This window comes from Scyliorhinus canicula, chromosome 10 (genome assembly GCF_902713615.1).
Source record: "Scyliorhinus canicula chromosome 10, sScyCan1.1, whole genome shotgun sequence".
NCBI lineage: Eukaryota > Metazoa > Chordata > Chondrichthyes > Carcharhiniformes > Scyliorhinidae > Scyliorhinus > Scyliorhinus canicula.
Genome location: NC_052155.1, coordinates 132451304 through 132466425, shown reverse-complemented (window position 1 = coordinate 132466425; position 15122 = coordinate 132451304). Strand labels below are relative to the sequence as shown.

General features: G+C 43.3%; 1 protein-coding gene across 1 annotated transcript in view; it reads left to right on the top strand.

Moving 5' to 3' along the window:
• Positions 1 to 15122, top strand: part of csmd3b (CUB and Sushi multiple domains 3b) — a 2394280-nt gene that overhangs the window by 1807594 nt on the left and 571564 nt on the right. The window contains exons 18-19 of the mRNA XM_038809755.1: positions 8202 to 8384; positions 13821 to 14147. Of these exons, the coding sequence (XP_038665683.1) occupies positions 8202 to 8384; positions 13821 to 14147 (510 nt within the window). The remainder of the gene's footprint in view (positions 1 to 8201; positions 8385 to 13820; positions 14148 to 15122) is intronic.

Below are 15122 nucleotides of genomic sequence, written 5' to 3'. Positions count from 1 at the left end.
AACAACTGCCACCCTGTTCCTAGCCTTATCTGTAAATTACCGACCAGCAGAAATTCACATTGAGCTGTTTAATACAGTGGTCAAAATTAAATCCAAAAAACATTACTTCAACGTAAAACCATATAAATTAATAAGTCTTTAAATCTTGCATATGACGAGGAACTACCTGAGTGATCTGAATGACCAAAGTGGCAGACTCCCTATCTAGACTTTTCTATTCTGCCCATACTGCAGCACAATGCAAATGCTCATTATTGTATACAGTTCTATAACATGCTTAGAGAGTGATCTCTTGAGTGTTCTCTCCTAAAACTTTGAAGATTGTGATTGATTTTAGTTACTTTTTTCAGGCCAATTCAATGTTTGCAGGAAATTATAACAATTGATTTCCTGCCAATCTTTTCCTTTCATATTGACTGTGGCATATTCTTCTTACCAGATGTGAAATACTCCCTTTCAAAGGCACTAATAGACTTATCGCTATTAATATCTTGGATTAGTATGTCATCACATGCTCCACATGTGATACCTCAGACGTGAGTGCTATTGCTCTTTATAATCTGCTTGCTGTGGTAACACGGGAGCTGCAAGAGGAAATAAATGAACTGTTTTACATGTGACAGCTTTAAATTTGTATCTACAATAAACAAAATAATTCCCTGTTGTATCAATATTGGTAAATATTAATTTAGTAACCCCAGAGATTAAAATATAAGAATTATATGAATAGAAATACTTATACCTGTATAAGTATTTAGTACCCTGTACTAAAACAGGCAGCATGGTAGCATGGTGGTTAGCATACATGCTTCACAGCTCCAGGGTCCCAGGTTCGATTCCCGGCTGGGTCACTGTCTGTGTGGAGTCTGCACGTCCTCCCCGTGTGTGCGTGGGTTTCCTCCGCGTGCTCCGGTTTCCTCCCACAGTCCAAAGATGTGCGGGTTAGGTGGATTGGCCATGCTAAATTGCCCGTAGTGTCCTAAAAATGTAAGGTTAAGGGGGGGGTTGTTGGGTTACGGGTATAGGGTGGATACGTGGGTTTGAGTAGGGTGATCATTGCTCGGCACAACATTGAGGGCCGAAGGGCCTGTTCTGTGCTGTACTGTTCTAAATCTAAATTTAAAATCTGTGGGTCACTTGTAAACTGTTTCTGCCTTGTGTGGATCTTTGTTAAAAATCTATTTTCACCTGAAGCTTTTCACATTTGGCCGTCCTGAAAATTGTATTCCTTTTTTGTTCTAAAGTTGAAGAGGAAGAAGAAATGGGGAAGTCTGTTGTGAAAAGCATTAAATAGCAGAGTGGCCAAGAAGTCAAAGAATGCAGCAATAGGAAGGAATGAGACAAAATAGAAGAAAGAGGAGAAATAGAACACTTTTCTGTTATTTGTTTTTATTTTAGCTTCTCTTCCGCGTTGCACCACATCCACCATTCAAGAGAATATGCTGGAGTCCTGCTGTTATTCCTTAAACAGTTATAGTCTAACTTCGGTTTTTCGGAAACTTCCATGACTAGCTGTCTGATTTGGTCCATGTTTTCTGTGGTCTGAAATCAGCACATTAGGTGGAATCTTTCAAGGATCTGGAAGTGGTTTTGGCATTTGGGCAAGCAGGGGATTGGTTGGAATCGCAGGCGGGGGGCGATGGTTGGGTCTTGGCCGTTAGAGGTGGGTCTGTGGGAGGGTGGAAGACAGCAATGACAAAAGCGTCTGTCGTGTTAATCACCCTGGGGTAACACGGACTGCAAGTGGATGCAGTTCTACTTGAAAGTAGACTCCAAACTTTGATGTTCGTTCAATGTGCTTTATTGAACATATTAAATAACAGTTTGCTGTGGATTTGACGCTCTACTAATCAAAGCATGGGTGTCTGTCACTTCCTGTCTGTATGTCATTATGTGTATGAGTGCATATCATGACATCTCCCCTTCTTTAAAAAAGAATGTTGATTGTTTGGAGCATATGCAACTCTATTTACATGTGGAACGATTTACATCAAATGGCGAGTGGATGAATATGTACATAGAGGTGTCTTGCGTGCAGATACAGAACAAAATTTACAAGATAAATGTCTATAAGTCCAATCTTTGGGGCTTGCGTCGGATCTTTACCGACTGCCTGAGAGGTGGAGGTGGGGGCGACGGCGCCTTGACAGGCGGGATTGCTGTCAGTTTGGTGGCCTCATGGTGCAAAGTGTCTGGAGGATACATAACAACATCTGGAAAATAGGATCTGGTGGTGGGCAGGCAACTTTGCGCAGTGCCCTTCTGTTGCGCCTGACAATGGAGCCATCAGCCATACAAACTACAAACGATCTGGGAGCAGCCTGTCAAACAACAACAGCTGGAGCTGACCAGCCTCCGTCAGGTAGCTTGATCCAAACAGCATCTTCCAGAGATAGCACAGGCAAATCGGTAGCATGAGAATCGTACGTCAGCTTTTGCCGGTTCCTGAGTTGCTGCACCTTTTGCAGCACTGGGAGGTGATGATCTTGTAAGTCTATGGCTGGAACAGTCGTTCGCAGGTCTCTATTCATGAGGAGTTGAGCCGGGGACATACTTGTGGACCGAGGGATTGCAATCTAGAATAGTTGAACTCAGTTTTAATCGGGAAGGTAGTAAAGTGACCATTTGGAAAATGAGAGGCTATTCCTCAAGCTGGAATTAAACTTAGTTGGAGCACTGAAAGAGGCTGAGAGGGAGGTCACTGAAAGAAGGCTGAGAGGCAAGTCACTGAAAGAAGGCTAAGAGGGATGTCACTGAAAGAGGCTGAGAGGGAGGTCAGAGTGGCAGCTGGGTGGAGAATTAAAATGACAAGTGATTGGAAGATTGGAGTCCAGTTTACGGATTGAACAGAAATGTTACTCAAAGTGTTAACCCAACATGCGTTTGGCCTCCCCTTTGAGAAGGAGACCGCATCATGAGCAGTGAGTACAATATATCAAATGGAAAGAAATGCAAGTATTTCATCTGGAAGTGTTATTTGGGCCCTGAGAAGGGAGGAGGTAAAACGACAGGTGTTGCATAGAAATATGCGGTGAGACGATGAGGGGTGATGGGCATAATTGAAGAATGGACCATAATGGGGGAAATTGCTCCTTTGTAATGGTGAAAGGGATGAGGTGAGAAATATGTGTTTGGTGGTGGTATGTGCTGAATTGGTGAAAATTACTTTAGATTTCCATTGAATAATGAGGCTGATGGGGTGAACTTGAGGACAAGAGGAATGCTCTTGGGAATACGCACAAGGCCAGAATTGGAGGAGCATAGAGATCTTAGTGTGGGGAGTGGGAGGGGTGTGGTTGTTAGGCTGCAAGTGTTGTGGGATGATAGTTGCATCTCAGTTTGATTGATGATGACTTTGTAGTATTTAGCAGGCTAAATGTTAGGGCGGGTACTTACCAAAAAGAACGGCAAAATGTCGAGAGCTCACAGAAAACTGGTGAAGTTTCACAGAGCAGGGGCGGGGGGTCGGAGAATCGCCCGGGGCCGGCGTCAATCCCGCCCCCGCTGTGTCCCGAATTCTCTGTCCCCCGAGATTCGGCGGGGGCGGGAATCATGCTGCACCGGTCGGCGGGCCCCCCGCGGCAATTTTCTGGCCCGCGATGGGCCGAAGTCCCGCCGCTGACAGGCCTTTCCCGCCGGTGGGAATCAAAACACTTCTGGTGATGGCGGGATTGGCGGTGCCGGCGGGCTCTGGGGTCCTTGGGGGGGGGGGCACGATCTGACCCTGGGGGGTGCCCCCACAGTGGCCTGGCCTGTGATCGGGGCCCACTGCTTCACCATGGCGGGGTTGGAAGAGACCCCCTCCCCTGCGCATGCGCCGGTATGACGTCAGCAACTGCTGACGCACCAGCGCATGCGTGGACCTCCGGCAGCCGGAGAAGGCCTTTCGGCCCCGGATGACGGGGCGTCAAAGGCCGTTCGCACCGTCCGGTGGAATGGGAGCCACTCCGGTGCGGGCCTAGCCCCTAAAGGTGCAGGGACCCCCCACCCCACCAGGTAGGGGAGAATCCCGGCCCAGTTTTCTCACAAAATCTTGAGGTACTTAAGCAAAAGAAAAGTGAGTGGGTGTGGTTTACACTGTCACTTTTGCTGGGCAGGTTCTCTTAGAACTGGGAAGTGGCTCAAATGCAATCGGGGTACAACATTTAAAGGGTGCCCCAACCAGTGTTGCAAAGTAATGACCCCGACCCACATAATGCAGGTCACTGAGAGCTGTCCCCCACCCCCAGATATTAATTCCGAGCAATACAACCCCCCTTAGTCTCTGCTTTCCAACAGCCTTCCCGTCCCACCCCTGGCCACCACACACACACCCCACATCTACCACCCCCAACTCATGAGAGTCCCACTGAGGTCCACCCTGGCACTGCCCCCAGCACAGGTTGGCACTTGCAGGTTGGTGGCACTGCCAGCAGTGCTGAGCTGACCTGATGGTGCCCATCTGTGCCAAGGGCAGTGTCAGGGCACTATCTGGGCATACCCTTTCCAGCCTCAAGGTCTATACTTTGCACACCCGGAGGGATCTCCTCGACTGCCTCATGCTTGGCCTATGTTGGAAACCTTCACATCGGCGAGGTTTGATGATCTCATGAGGTGGGGGGGGAGGGAGATCATTTGGTGGGTAGAGTTACTAATAATAATAAAATGCATAGAAATGAGGTTCATGCCCTTTGTGGGTGTGAATCTTGTGATGCCATTGCCGAGAAGTGGGGAAAATCAGGAAACAAGATCTCTACATCGAGAATAGCGTTTCCTGATTCTCGCAATGTTTTCCTCCCTCGCTGCCAATCCCGCAGGCAGCTAAGTCTTTAACTATTAGAACTATTTACAAATATAAAGTAAAAGGTACAAGTTAGGAGCTGTCTCCATGCTTAGTTTTACATGTGGCTTTGTCCAACACCACACTGACCCTGGGTGCAGGTCATTTGTTCTCCTACATCTGTGTGGGCTGTACTACACTGAGTCCCACATTAACCCGATACTACAGAAGGAGGTAACAAAGATGGGTAAGCTGCAGATTTGAATCTACTTTGGTATTAATTTGCTGAAATGTGAAAAAGTACTGTTGTTAAATATTTTATTTTCTGAGATTGATAAAGCAACCCAAAGGGTTGTGAATCTATGGAATTCCTTGCCCAGTGAAGCCGTTGAGGCTCCTTCATTACATGTTTTTAAGGTAAAGATAGATAGTTTTTTGAAGAATAAAGGGATTAAGGGTTATGGTGTTCGGGCCGGAAAGTGGAGCTGAGTCCACAAAAGATCAGCCATGATCTAATTGAATGGCGGAGCAGGCTCGAAGGGCCAGATGGCCTACTCCTGCTCCTAGTTCTTATGTTCTTATGTTCTTATAAAGGCATAAAACAATGGACTAGATTCCACAACCCATGGATTTGGGGCTGGGGCAGGGTGCCAAGGAAATACGAGGAAGCGGCATTGGGTCTCTGCACTGATGCGTTCCCACCACATGTTACATTTTCCATTGTGGGTGGGAAACCAGGGCAGCAGCCTGCTTCACGGAGGCAGGCAGCCAATTAACGTGATTTGTGTCCCAATGGGGGTGGTTTTGCGCTCTCACAGCCATTTTCTTGACAGCGGAATGGCTACCCACTATGTGCAGTAGCCCAGCTCCAGGAGACTCCTCAGAGCAGGGAGCTCCATGTCCCAGTGATGAGCGATGAACAAGAAATACTTTGGTCTGCATGAAGTACCACACCCATGGCCCAAGCTATTCCATAAATAAAAGCAAATTACTGTGAATGCTGGAATCTGAAATGAAAGAGAAAATGCTGGAAATCTCAGCAGGTCTGGCAGCATCTGTAGGGAGAGAAAAGAGCTAACGTTTCGAGTCCAATGACTCTTTGTCGAAGCTATTTTTTTGCCAAATTATTCCTCCAGAGAGGCTTCCCCTCTGCTCCAAGGGCTTCTCATCATTCTTGTTTTCATCAATGCCTCCGAGGTCATTCTATGGTGAGGTGTCCTTGAAGTCCCCAACCTGTCTCGCCAGAGCCCACTGCTCTTTGTGGGGCTGCTGAGGCTCCAGTGCTGCCAGCTCTCTGATTGGGTCTGCAGCATTGAGAGCACACCCACTGTCCTTAGCAGACAGGTGAGCAAGGCTGCAGCCAATTAGGAGGTCACTTCCCAAAAGATTACATCACCGGTCGTCAAGTGTGAGCTCAGAATCTTCCATTGTCGGAGTCTTAAAGCTTCATGGGAATCTCCAGACCAATAATTAATTTTGAGTAAATTCACCAATCCTGAACTTCCAGTAAGGAGCCTCATTCAAAAGGGCATGAATTAGAGAATCAGAATCAATCGTAACCTTATTTACAACCTGTGAACCCCTTGTATCTGAGCATAGGATCCGTGAGTATTACTTCTACATTTGTCTATCACATTGGGTTTTTTAAAAGCTGCCACACCTCCGTGTGTGAAGTAAAACTAAACTGTAATGGAGATTTAATTAATCACCCGTTCCATTCCTCGTGACTTAAATGACCACTCACTATCAATAAGAGATCCAGAAACAATTTAAGTTACAACAGTGATCATTGTGTATCAGATTCACAAGCTATTATATAACCTAAGTATGCCTTGAATTATTTAATAATGTACATTTGATGCCATAAGCTTCTGCTTAATAAACAAGACAATTCAATGGCCTTGAAAATGAGTTGGAAAAGTCTGTTTAATTGGCCGTGAAGTATTCAGATAAGTTATTTTTCTGCAGCAGAAGCATACATACTGTGACAGCATTATTTAAAAGTAAAATTCTGTTTACAAAATTACCAGTGTAATCATCCCAGCTTTACAATGTGAATATTGGTAGAAGCTGAGAGATAAACTGGCAAAGAAGGCTTAATCAGCAGATAATAGTTCTGTGCAGCATGCAACTGAATGATCCAGACTCGGAAGGTTCAAAGTTTAATCAGTTTCTGTGTTCATATTGCCGACAGTTCTCAGGAGGGGGGATCTTAACTCTTGCGCGAACTGTGCCAGCAAATAGTCTACCAGGGAACTAGAAGCAGGAAATTAAAATTGTTTCCCTGAACTAACTTTGTCCCGTAAGAGATCTTGCAACATCAGGTTTGTTTCAAATCACTAGCTTTCAGAGCACTGCTCCTTCCTCAGGTGAAGGAGCAGTGGTTACTTACACTGGTTACCTCAGCAAGAGCAACAACTTGCATTCAGATAGTGCCTTTAATTAGTGAATGTCCCTCAGAACCTGAGCAAACTAAATATGACACCAAAATACAGAAGGCACAATTACAACAGATATCAAAACGTTTTAAGGAGCCTTTAAAGGAGAAAAGACAAGTGTTTGACGAGGGAATTCCAGAGCTTAGAGCCTCTGCACTGATGGTAATGGTGGAATGATTAAAATCGAGGATATTGCAAGAGACCAGAATTAGAAGAGGGCAGATTTCTGAGAATCGTAGCGCTGGAGGAGGCTGCAGAATCAGGTAGAAGTTGAAGGAATTTGAAAACAAGAGTGTGAATTTAAGAATCAATATGTTGTTGAACGCTGAGCCAATGTAGATCAGCCAGCACAAGGGCGGGTGTGAATGAGACTTGATGTGAGTGAGGATTCAAGCAGCAGCGCTGTGGATAGTCTCAAATTTGTGGAGGGTGCAAAATGGGTGGCTGGCCAGAGGAACACTGGAATGTCAAGTCTGGAAGGAATGAAGGCACGGATGAGAATTCAAGCAGCAGTTGTTCTCAGGCAGGGGTGAAGTTGTGCAATGATATGGAGATATTATAGACATAGAACATAGAACATGCAGTGCAGAAGGAGGCCACTCGGCCCATCGAGTCCGCACCGACCCACTTAAGCCATCACTTCCACCCTATCCCCGTAACCCAATAACCCCTCCAAACTTTTTGGTCACTAAGGGCAATTTATAATGGCCAATCGACATAACCTGCATGCCTTTGGACTGTGGGAGGAAACCAACGCAGACACGGGAGAACGTGCAGACTCCGCACAGACAGCTTACAGGAATGGTACAGTTCTGCAGTTGGCCAACTGCAACATCAAGTTTGCAAACAGTCTGGCTCAACTTCAAACAGTCGTCAATCAGAAGGATGGAATGCATGAAATGAGAAAACACCCCAATGTTTTCAAAAATACATGTCGGAAGTAAAGTGTTGAGAAATAATAGTGCCTAAGGTTCTGATATTTATTTTCCATTTAATTCACACAGAAATTGATGAAGAGAGTTGTGGTGATCCTGGAACTCCTTTATATGGCATACGTGATACAGATGGATTTTCCAATGGGAACATTTTGAGATTTCAGTGCCATACTGGATTTGAACTGATTGGAGAAAAATCTCTTCTCTGTCAAGACAATAATCAATGGTCAGCAAATGTACCAATTTGCATCTGTAAGTACACCATTTTTACTTATTTTTACCATTTTTCTTATGCCAAGCAATGTTTTTTCTGTCATGAGCCATTGGAAAATGTTGGAATGTGAAATAAAATTTTCCCCCATAGAAGTATTTTTGCTTATCTGCGGTATTCTAAAGTGGACTTCTTTTGTATCCAGCTGGGTAGAACCATGATAGTAATCAGTCCATCAGCACCGTCACACTCATTTATTACTGAAGTAGCTGCCACTATTTTTAATCAACTTGGAGTTGAGACTTTAAAGTTGAAGATCCCGCATTGGCTAAGGTAGTTAGCAGATCTTGGGTGTAAGTATGAGATGAAGTATGAGATTAGATATGCACCGTCAATACTGAGGAGCATATCTAACCTCAGAGTCCCTGGTTTAGGGAAGGGTAAATTGTTCAGGATGCTACAAATGGTCACTACCCTGTTACGTGCACATTTCTACACACTGGCTGACAAAGGGGATTGGGCTCAGCTTGGAAGCCTTCTGCAGTTAAATAGCCTAACACTTGCTGTTGAGTTTCACATAGATACTAACCACTTGGCAAAGCTATCAGAGAAAATGGGCCAATGGGATAATGTGCTATCAATGAATCAATGGCTTTAGGATAGAAAAGAAGCAACTTATAGAATCATAGACTCCCTACAGTGCAGATGTAGGCAATTCAGCCCATCAGATCTGCAGCGACCCTTCAAAAGATCACCGTACCTAAGCCCAATCCGCCCACCCTATCACTGTAATCCCACCCAACATTTGGACACTAAGGGGCCATTTAGTCAAGCCAATCCACCTAACCTGTACATTTTTGGACTTTGGGAGGAAATCGGTACACCCGGAGGAAATCTACGCAGACACTGAGAGAATGTGCAAACTTCACATAATCACCCAAGTTGGAATTGAATCCGGGTCTCTGGCGCTGTGAGGCAGCAGTGCGAACTACAATGCCACCGTTCACTCTCAAATTGACAGAAACTAAAATAGATAAGTAAAGTCAGAGTAGGTGTGATCGTGTAGTCTATTGGTTAACCTGTGGTATGAAGTGAAGACATAAGCGAATATTAGAATAAGGCATTTAGTCAAGACAATTCTTTTTGCCATTAAGAAGGAAATAACATTAGAGCATCAATGACTTTAGCTGTTCTTGTACATTGCTACCCAGATGGTTCCAGAACTGCATTAGCGTCAGATTGGAATCAGAGTGTCTACCATTCCTCTTGGATCTTAGTTGTGGAGCAATAATAAAAATCAATAAATATATTTCAAACAAGTCCGGTGTTTTGACATTCCTTTAACTTTTCCCTTTTGTCTGTAATCTGAAAGTGTTGATTCATGCTGCAGTTGGTTACAGATACTCTGAAGTATTGATGTACCTCCCTAAATGACCATCATTCGTGCATGAATAAAGTGGGCTCTTTGATTATGGTTGCGTCACGATTGAGATCAATTGTGTATTTAGCTGAAGTTGAAACAAGTACGTCCACTACAACCAGAACAAAAACCTGCATTTATATAGCTTCTTCAAAATAGTGAAATATCTAGTGATCTCTCATCCCTCAAAGAAACAAGCCCCAAAAGAAGGTAATTCTCTGCAAGACGGACCTGAATTCCAGCTGCAGTTCCCCAAGTGGTTGAGGCAGGCTTGCTCTGGCTTTCAGACCTGCTGTTGGAGCCAGCACACACCTGACAATGTTTGCCAATTGGATTCACACAAACTTTGGTTTTGTATCACTGCACTTTCCTTTCGTTTTTAAATTTTTTCCACATGGAATACTGGCGACATCACATTCCCCAAATGAGGCCTGGATTGCAGGAGCTGTTAGAGTAGATATTCCACCAAGGTTTCCAGCGTTTTACCTATCAAGCTGAATTTAACTGCGCTGCACAGTTTAAGGAGGTGACAGAGCAGATTTCCAGTCATGTTTCTCCAGTGCAATAAAGAAAAAAAGTGATTTTGCTAATAGTGTGAGAGAGATCAATGAACATGCTGTAAAGCTTGAGTCATCAAATTATCTTGGTTCAATAATTAAACTTTCTAATGTTAATTCAGTTCCTGCAACCAGTCCCCAGTGATGTGCAACAAATATTCTGATCCAGCTGGTGTCTAATAATAAGACATTTCATTTTTATTTTATTGTCCCTAGGATTTGCCTGTTGCTGGCTAGGCCAGTACATTACCCATTTCTAACTGCCCTTGTGATGGTGGTCTTACTATGGCCATTCATCCAATTAAGGGTCAACCATATGGGGTTGGCGCCTTGAATCAATATTGGCCAGATTGAGGAAGGACGATAGTTTTTCTTTCCTAAAAGACATTTGTGAACCATTGGATTTTTACAATAATATTGCAGTTCTATGGTCATCCTTATTAATACTTTTTGTTTCAAAACACCATATTCACAAATTAGTAGGATTTGAAATTCAGCCCATATTTTCTTTAGATTCAGAAAATATGACTTGCTCACTTTTGAGTTTACCAAACTGCATACACAACCATGTGTGTAAGATAGCCCAGATTTTTTGTGTTCCCACACAGGATTCAGGTGCAGTTTGCAAACCGCAATGAAGTGCCAGAGGCGGACTGGTTAGAAGACTCGCCTCAGTTCTGGGGCACAGTAGCTCAACTCTCAGCCTTGTTTAAAGACTACCAAAACCTCACCCCTCACCTCTTCAGCCCACCGCACCCAATCCTAATTCCACTTGATACGCCTCATATTTCCCATTACACCTCCATGCTCCCTCAGATCACCTATGCCATCTGAAGCCCACTCCATGTCCCTCATGCATCTGTAATAGCCACTCCCCAATATCCACCATGTAAAGTCCTCAGGAGTGCTGCAATAGCAATGGGAATTATTTTAAGTGCAGCGTTAAATAAAATGTGACCATGCAATAAATTCTCATTTTTAGGGCTTTCAAATCCCACACCAGCACTTGAAATTTATGGGAGGAAATACAATTTTCATCACGTTGGAGATGCCAACCTCAAACGGTGTACATTCATTTTGAACCAAATGCCTTCCTGGCTCCGGAAGAGACCAGATGAAAATGGCATGGCGTCAGGAAGGCAGAAGAAAATTGTTTTCTTTTTGGTGAAAAAGCGTAGTTCAATATTTTGTAGATGAAAACCAGACCACAATCATTCTATTATAGGTCCAAGTCTCTGAGCTATTAGTCCAGTAATATAAATGGGGAGTGCACCACTTATGAAGGCTGGGCAATGGGTCCCCCATCTCTGAACTAGGAGCTATGGGTTTGAGTCCCACACCAGGACTTGATGGCCAAGGAAGGTGCATTCATAATGTGGCCAACAGGTTGAGCATCAACCTCCAAAAATCATTCTAACACACTTAAACGTCAGGTGGGAAGAGCGAGAGAAAGTCCTGGTCAGCCATGTTTGGTGTGGCCCCTCAATCTCACCTCTGGCGACAGGCTAACCTCCTGTTCCAGAAAAAATTCATTATGAAATCAGATGAAAGTCTGCCTCATATACCACTAAATATGAAAAAATGAACAAAAACAAAACAATGGCACTTGTGCATCTTCAGCATAAGCAATATGTGAACCTGTGGAACCTGATAACCATATGGGTAATTAATGTAGAAACAAAATTGTAGCATATGGTCATGTCAAATGGGAGTTGTGTGTCCATTGATTCTAATCCAGCTGTTTTTCAGGTCAAACCATTTTACTGTAACATTTTTACAGATAAAATTAAAATATAATAAAGTCCACTTTATTCAAACAAAAAAACAGGCGGAATTTTCCAGTCCGCCTACCACATTTTCCTGGCATGCCCTGCCGGCAGCGGGATTCTTTGTTCCAGCCACCTGCCATGGATACCCCATTGTGGCCCCCCATGCCGCTGGGAAACCCAGGGGCGTGGGTGCGCTGCCGGCGCAATGGAGAATCCCACCGGTGGAGAATCCAGCCCCATTTTGTTTTTTGCAAATGTTTTTGTGTACAACTAAAAGAGTTTCAAAACACATATCGCTGTAACGATTTGCATTTCTTTGTATTTAAACTGTGACTTCAAAATCCTAATGGGGCACTTTTAAATGCCCCCCCCCCCCCCCCCCCTCCAAGCACATCTGCTGTGGTGGGTGGCGGGATCTTCTGGTCCCACTGCTGTCTATGGGATTTCCTATTTAATTTCCCCCCCCCCCCCCAGCCGCTGGGAAACCCATGGTAGTGGTGGGACCCGGATATCCCATTGAGACCGGCTGTAAAATACCCCATTCCCCAGTTTTGAACCATTTAAGTCAGAAGTCAAATTAACCAAAATTGCTTGTTCATGTGTCAGACTTCAAGTGGTAGTCTGAAAGAAGAAAGATTTTATGACCATCTTTAATTGCGAAGGCAGATTTGTACATGGAATCATGCCTGCTCTGAATTGCTGTAAGCAGTCCAAACTAATTTAACTTAAACCATTAATAGCTATCAGAGGGAGTAAATTTTCCTGCCATATGCCTCAGCTGGATACAGTCCCAGGTCCCAGTTGTGAAAGGGCATTGTTCCAACTTACTTTACCACTGAATTCATCCATGGATCATGGGTGGAGGCATTATTTTAGCTGACTTTAAGTGAGTTATTCTGGTAAATGAAGAGCATTTAAATTGTTTAGGGCTTATGCTGACTAATGCTTATTATAGTGTATTATGCATATGAAGAAACATTAAGATACAGCCAAGGTCCTAGATTGTCATTATTTTTGTATTGTGGTCTGTTCTGTTTGCCATTACAGAAGGCTAATTAATGCTAGAATTCCTGATAGTAAATAATGAATACAAAGTATTGAGAAGTGCTTCAAATTTAACTTTTATTCTGATTTCCACATGCCTGAAGGCTTCATCGGTTGCCAAATATGGTCCTGAACATTATCTGCTACTGGCTTTTTAACCTGTTAGAATTGCTGATTGCAGTTTCCAGGTGTAGCTACCCTTGAAGTTACATATACACTGCATGACATAGAAAAGTCAGTAACCCAAGATTGATTGGATTATTTGAGTTTTTGCTGCTTCCAAATGGGCAATTTTGTAATGAGCTCAATATGGTAGTCTGATAATAAAGCAGCATGGGACACCATTATCCCGTTTATGTGCTCTCAGCTATTTCTAGCTTATGGAAGAAAATGTGAACAAATGCAAGTTAACCTTGCGGTTGCATTTCGTGGAGCTGAGTTGTGTGTTGTAGTTTTGACAGTTGCCTTTATAAGGACAACTTCTGGCCTGTACTATATGCGGTGTATTCAGTGCAGTGCAGTATATTCAGTTTTATATGAACACTGAATGATTCATCAAAGTTGTGTGGTGCCATTGTACAAAGTGTTTCACATGAAAATAATTCCTTCTAAATGGATGCTTCCAATTTGCTGGATGCTAAATGTGGTATTTTTCTGAACGTAACATGTTTGATCTTATGTTTACAGTTCCTTGCTTGTCTAACTTCACTGCGCCTGTGGGAACAGTACTGTCACCTGACTACCCCGAAGGCTACAGCAATAACATGAACTGTATCTGGCTAATTGTTGCAGTCCGAGGGAGTCGGATTCACCTTTCCTTCAATGATTTTGACCTGGAGTCTCAGTTTGACTTCCTTGCAGTTAAAGATGGGGAATCAGTTGATTCGCCTCTGCTGGGAACATTCAGTGGGTCCGAAGTTCCTTCGCATCTCACCAGCAACAGTCACATTTTACGGTTGGAATTTCAGGCTGACCACTCCATGTCCGGACGAGGATTTAACATCACATACAGCAGTACGTTTACTTTTCTAATCTGATGCATTTGATGATTCAGGGCAACACATTCATTCACCCACAAACTCTTAAATTTAAAATTTGGTTTTAAAACTTTATTATTCAATAGACAATATCAATAATTGTAACTTGGCATCACTGGTGAATCTCTTCACAGGTTTGCATTACTATGCTATAATAAATGGGGTGAATGTTTAAAGTTTTATCCTTACAAGAAGCTACTCGGCAAACAATATATTTTGAATGCATATATGATATCTGCAATTTAATATTCACCAGCATTAAATATACAGAGATGAATGGATCAGCAATGCAGCTCAGTTGGCAACACGGAAAGCGATCACTTAATTCAAACATCCTAAGCCAATGTTGATGTGCCACATAAGCCCCCTGTCACCCTATTCACTTTGTCTGTTCCAATCAGCATAATTTTCTATTCTTTTCTCCATCATTTATTTATATGGCTTGTCCTTAAGAATCTTTAAAAAATGGTGTGTTCATGATCATTTAGATGCCATTCCAATGTAATGAGTCGTGTCCCTGTCTTCCCACAATTATTTTCCTTGGCTTGCATCCTGTAAGTATCCTGTCAGTTTCAGTTTGTACAAGTATGACTGCGCTTACTTTACATCATTTACAGCTGTAGTCAGTTGGTTAATGAGCAACGCAAGATTGCACACAACTAGGCGATTAAGTGGAAGTTTAAAGTTGGCCCCAGATACACTTGCAGGGAAGATCTAAGTAGTAGTTGACATTTAAATTTCATTGTCTTTTTTTTTGTCGAAGGCTCTTGGTTGTGGTACGAAGCATCACTAAAAGGTTGTCAGTGGCATTATTGCATTCTTTGAAATTATATTAACTCTGACATTTGTCAAGTTGACTTACGTTTAATACCAATAGTGTTGCCAAAGGCTTTTTCTTCTTCATGGTTTTCTCATTCTGCTTTCTTTGATTGAAGTAAATGTGAGCTAGCCT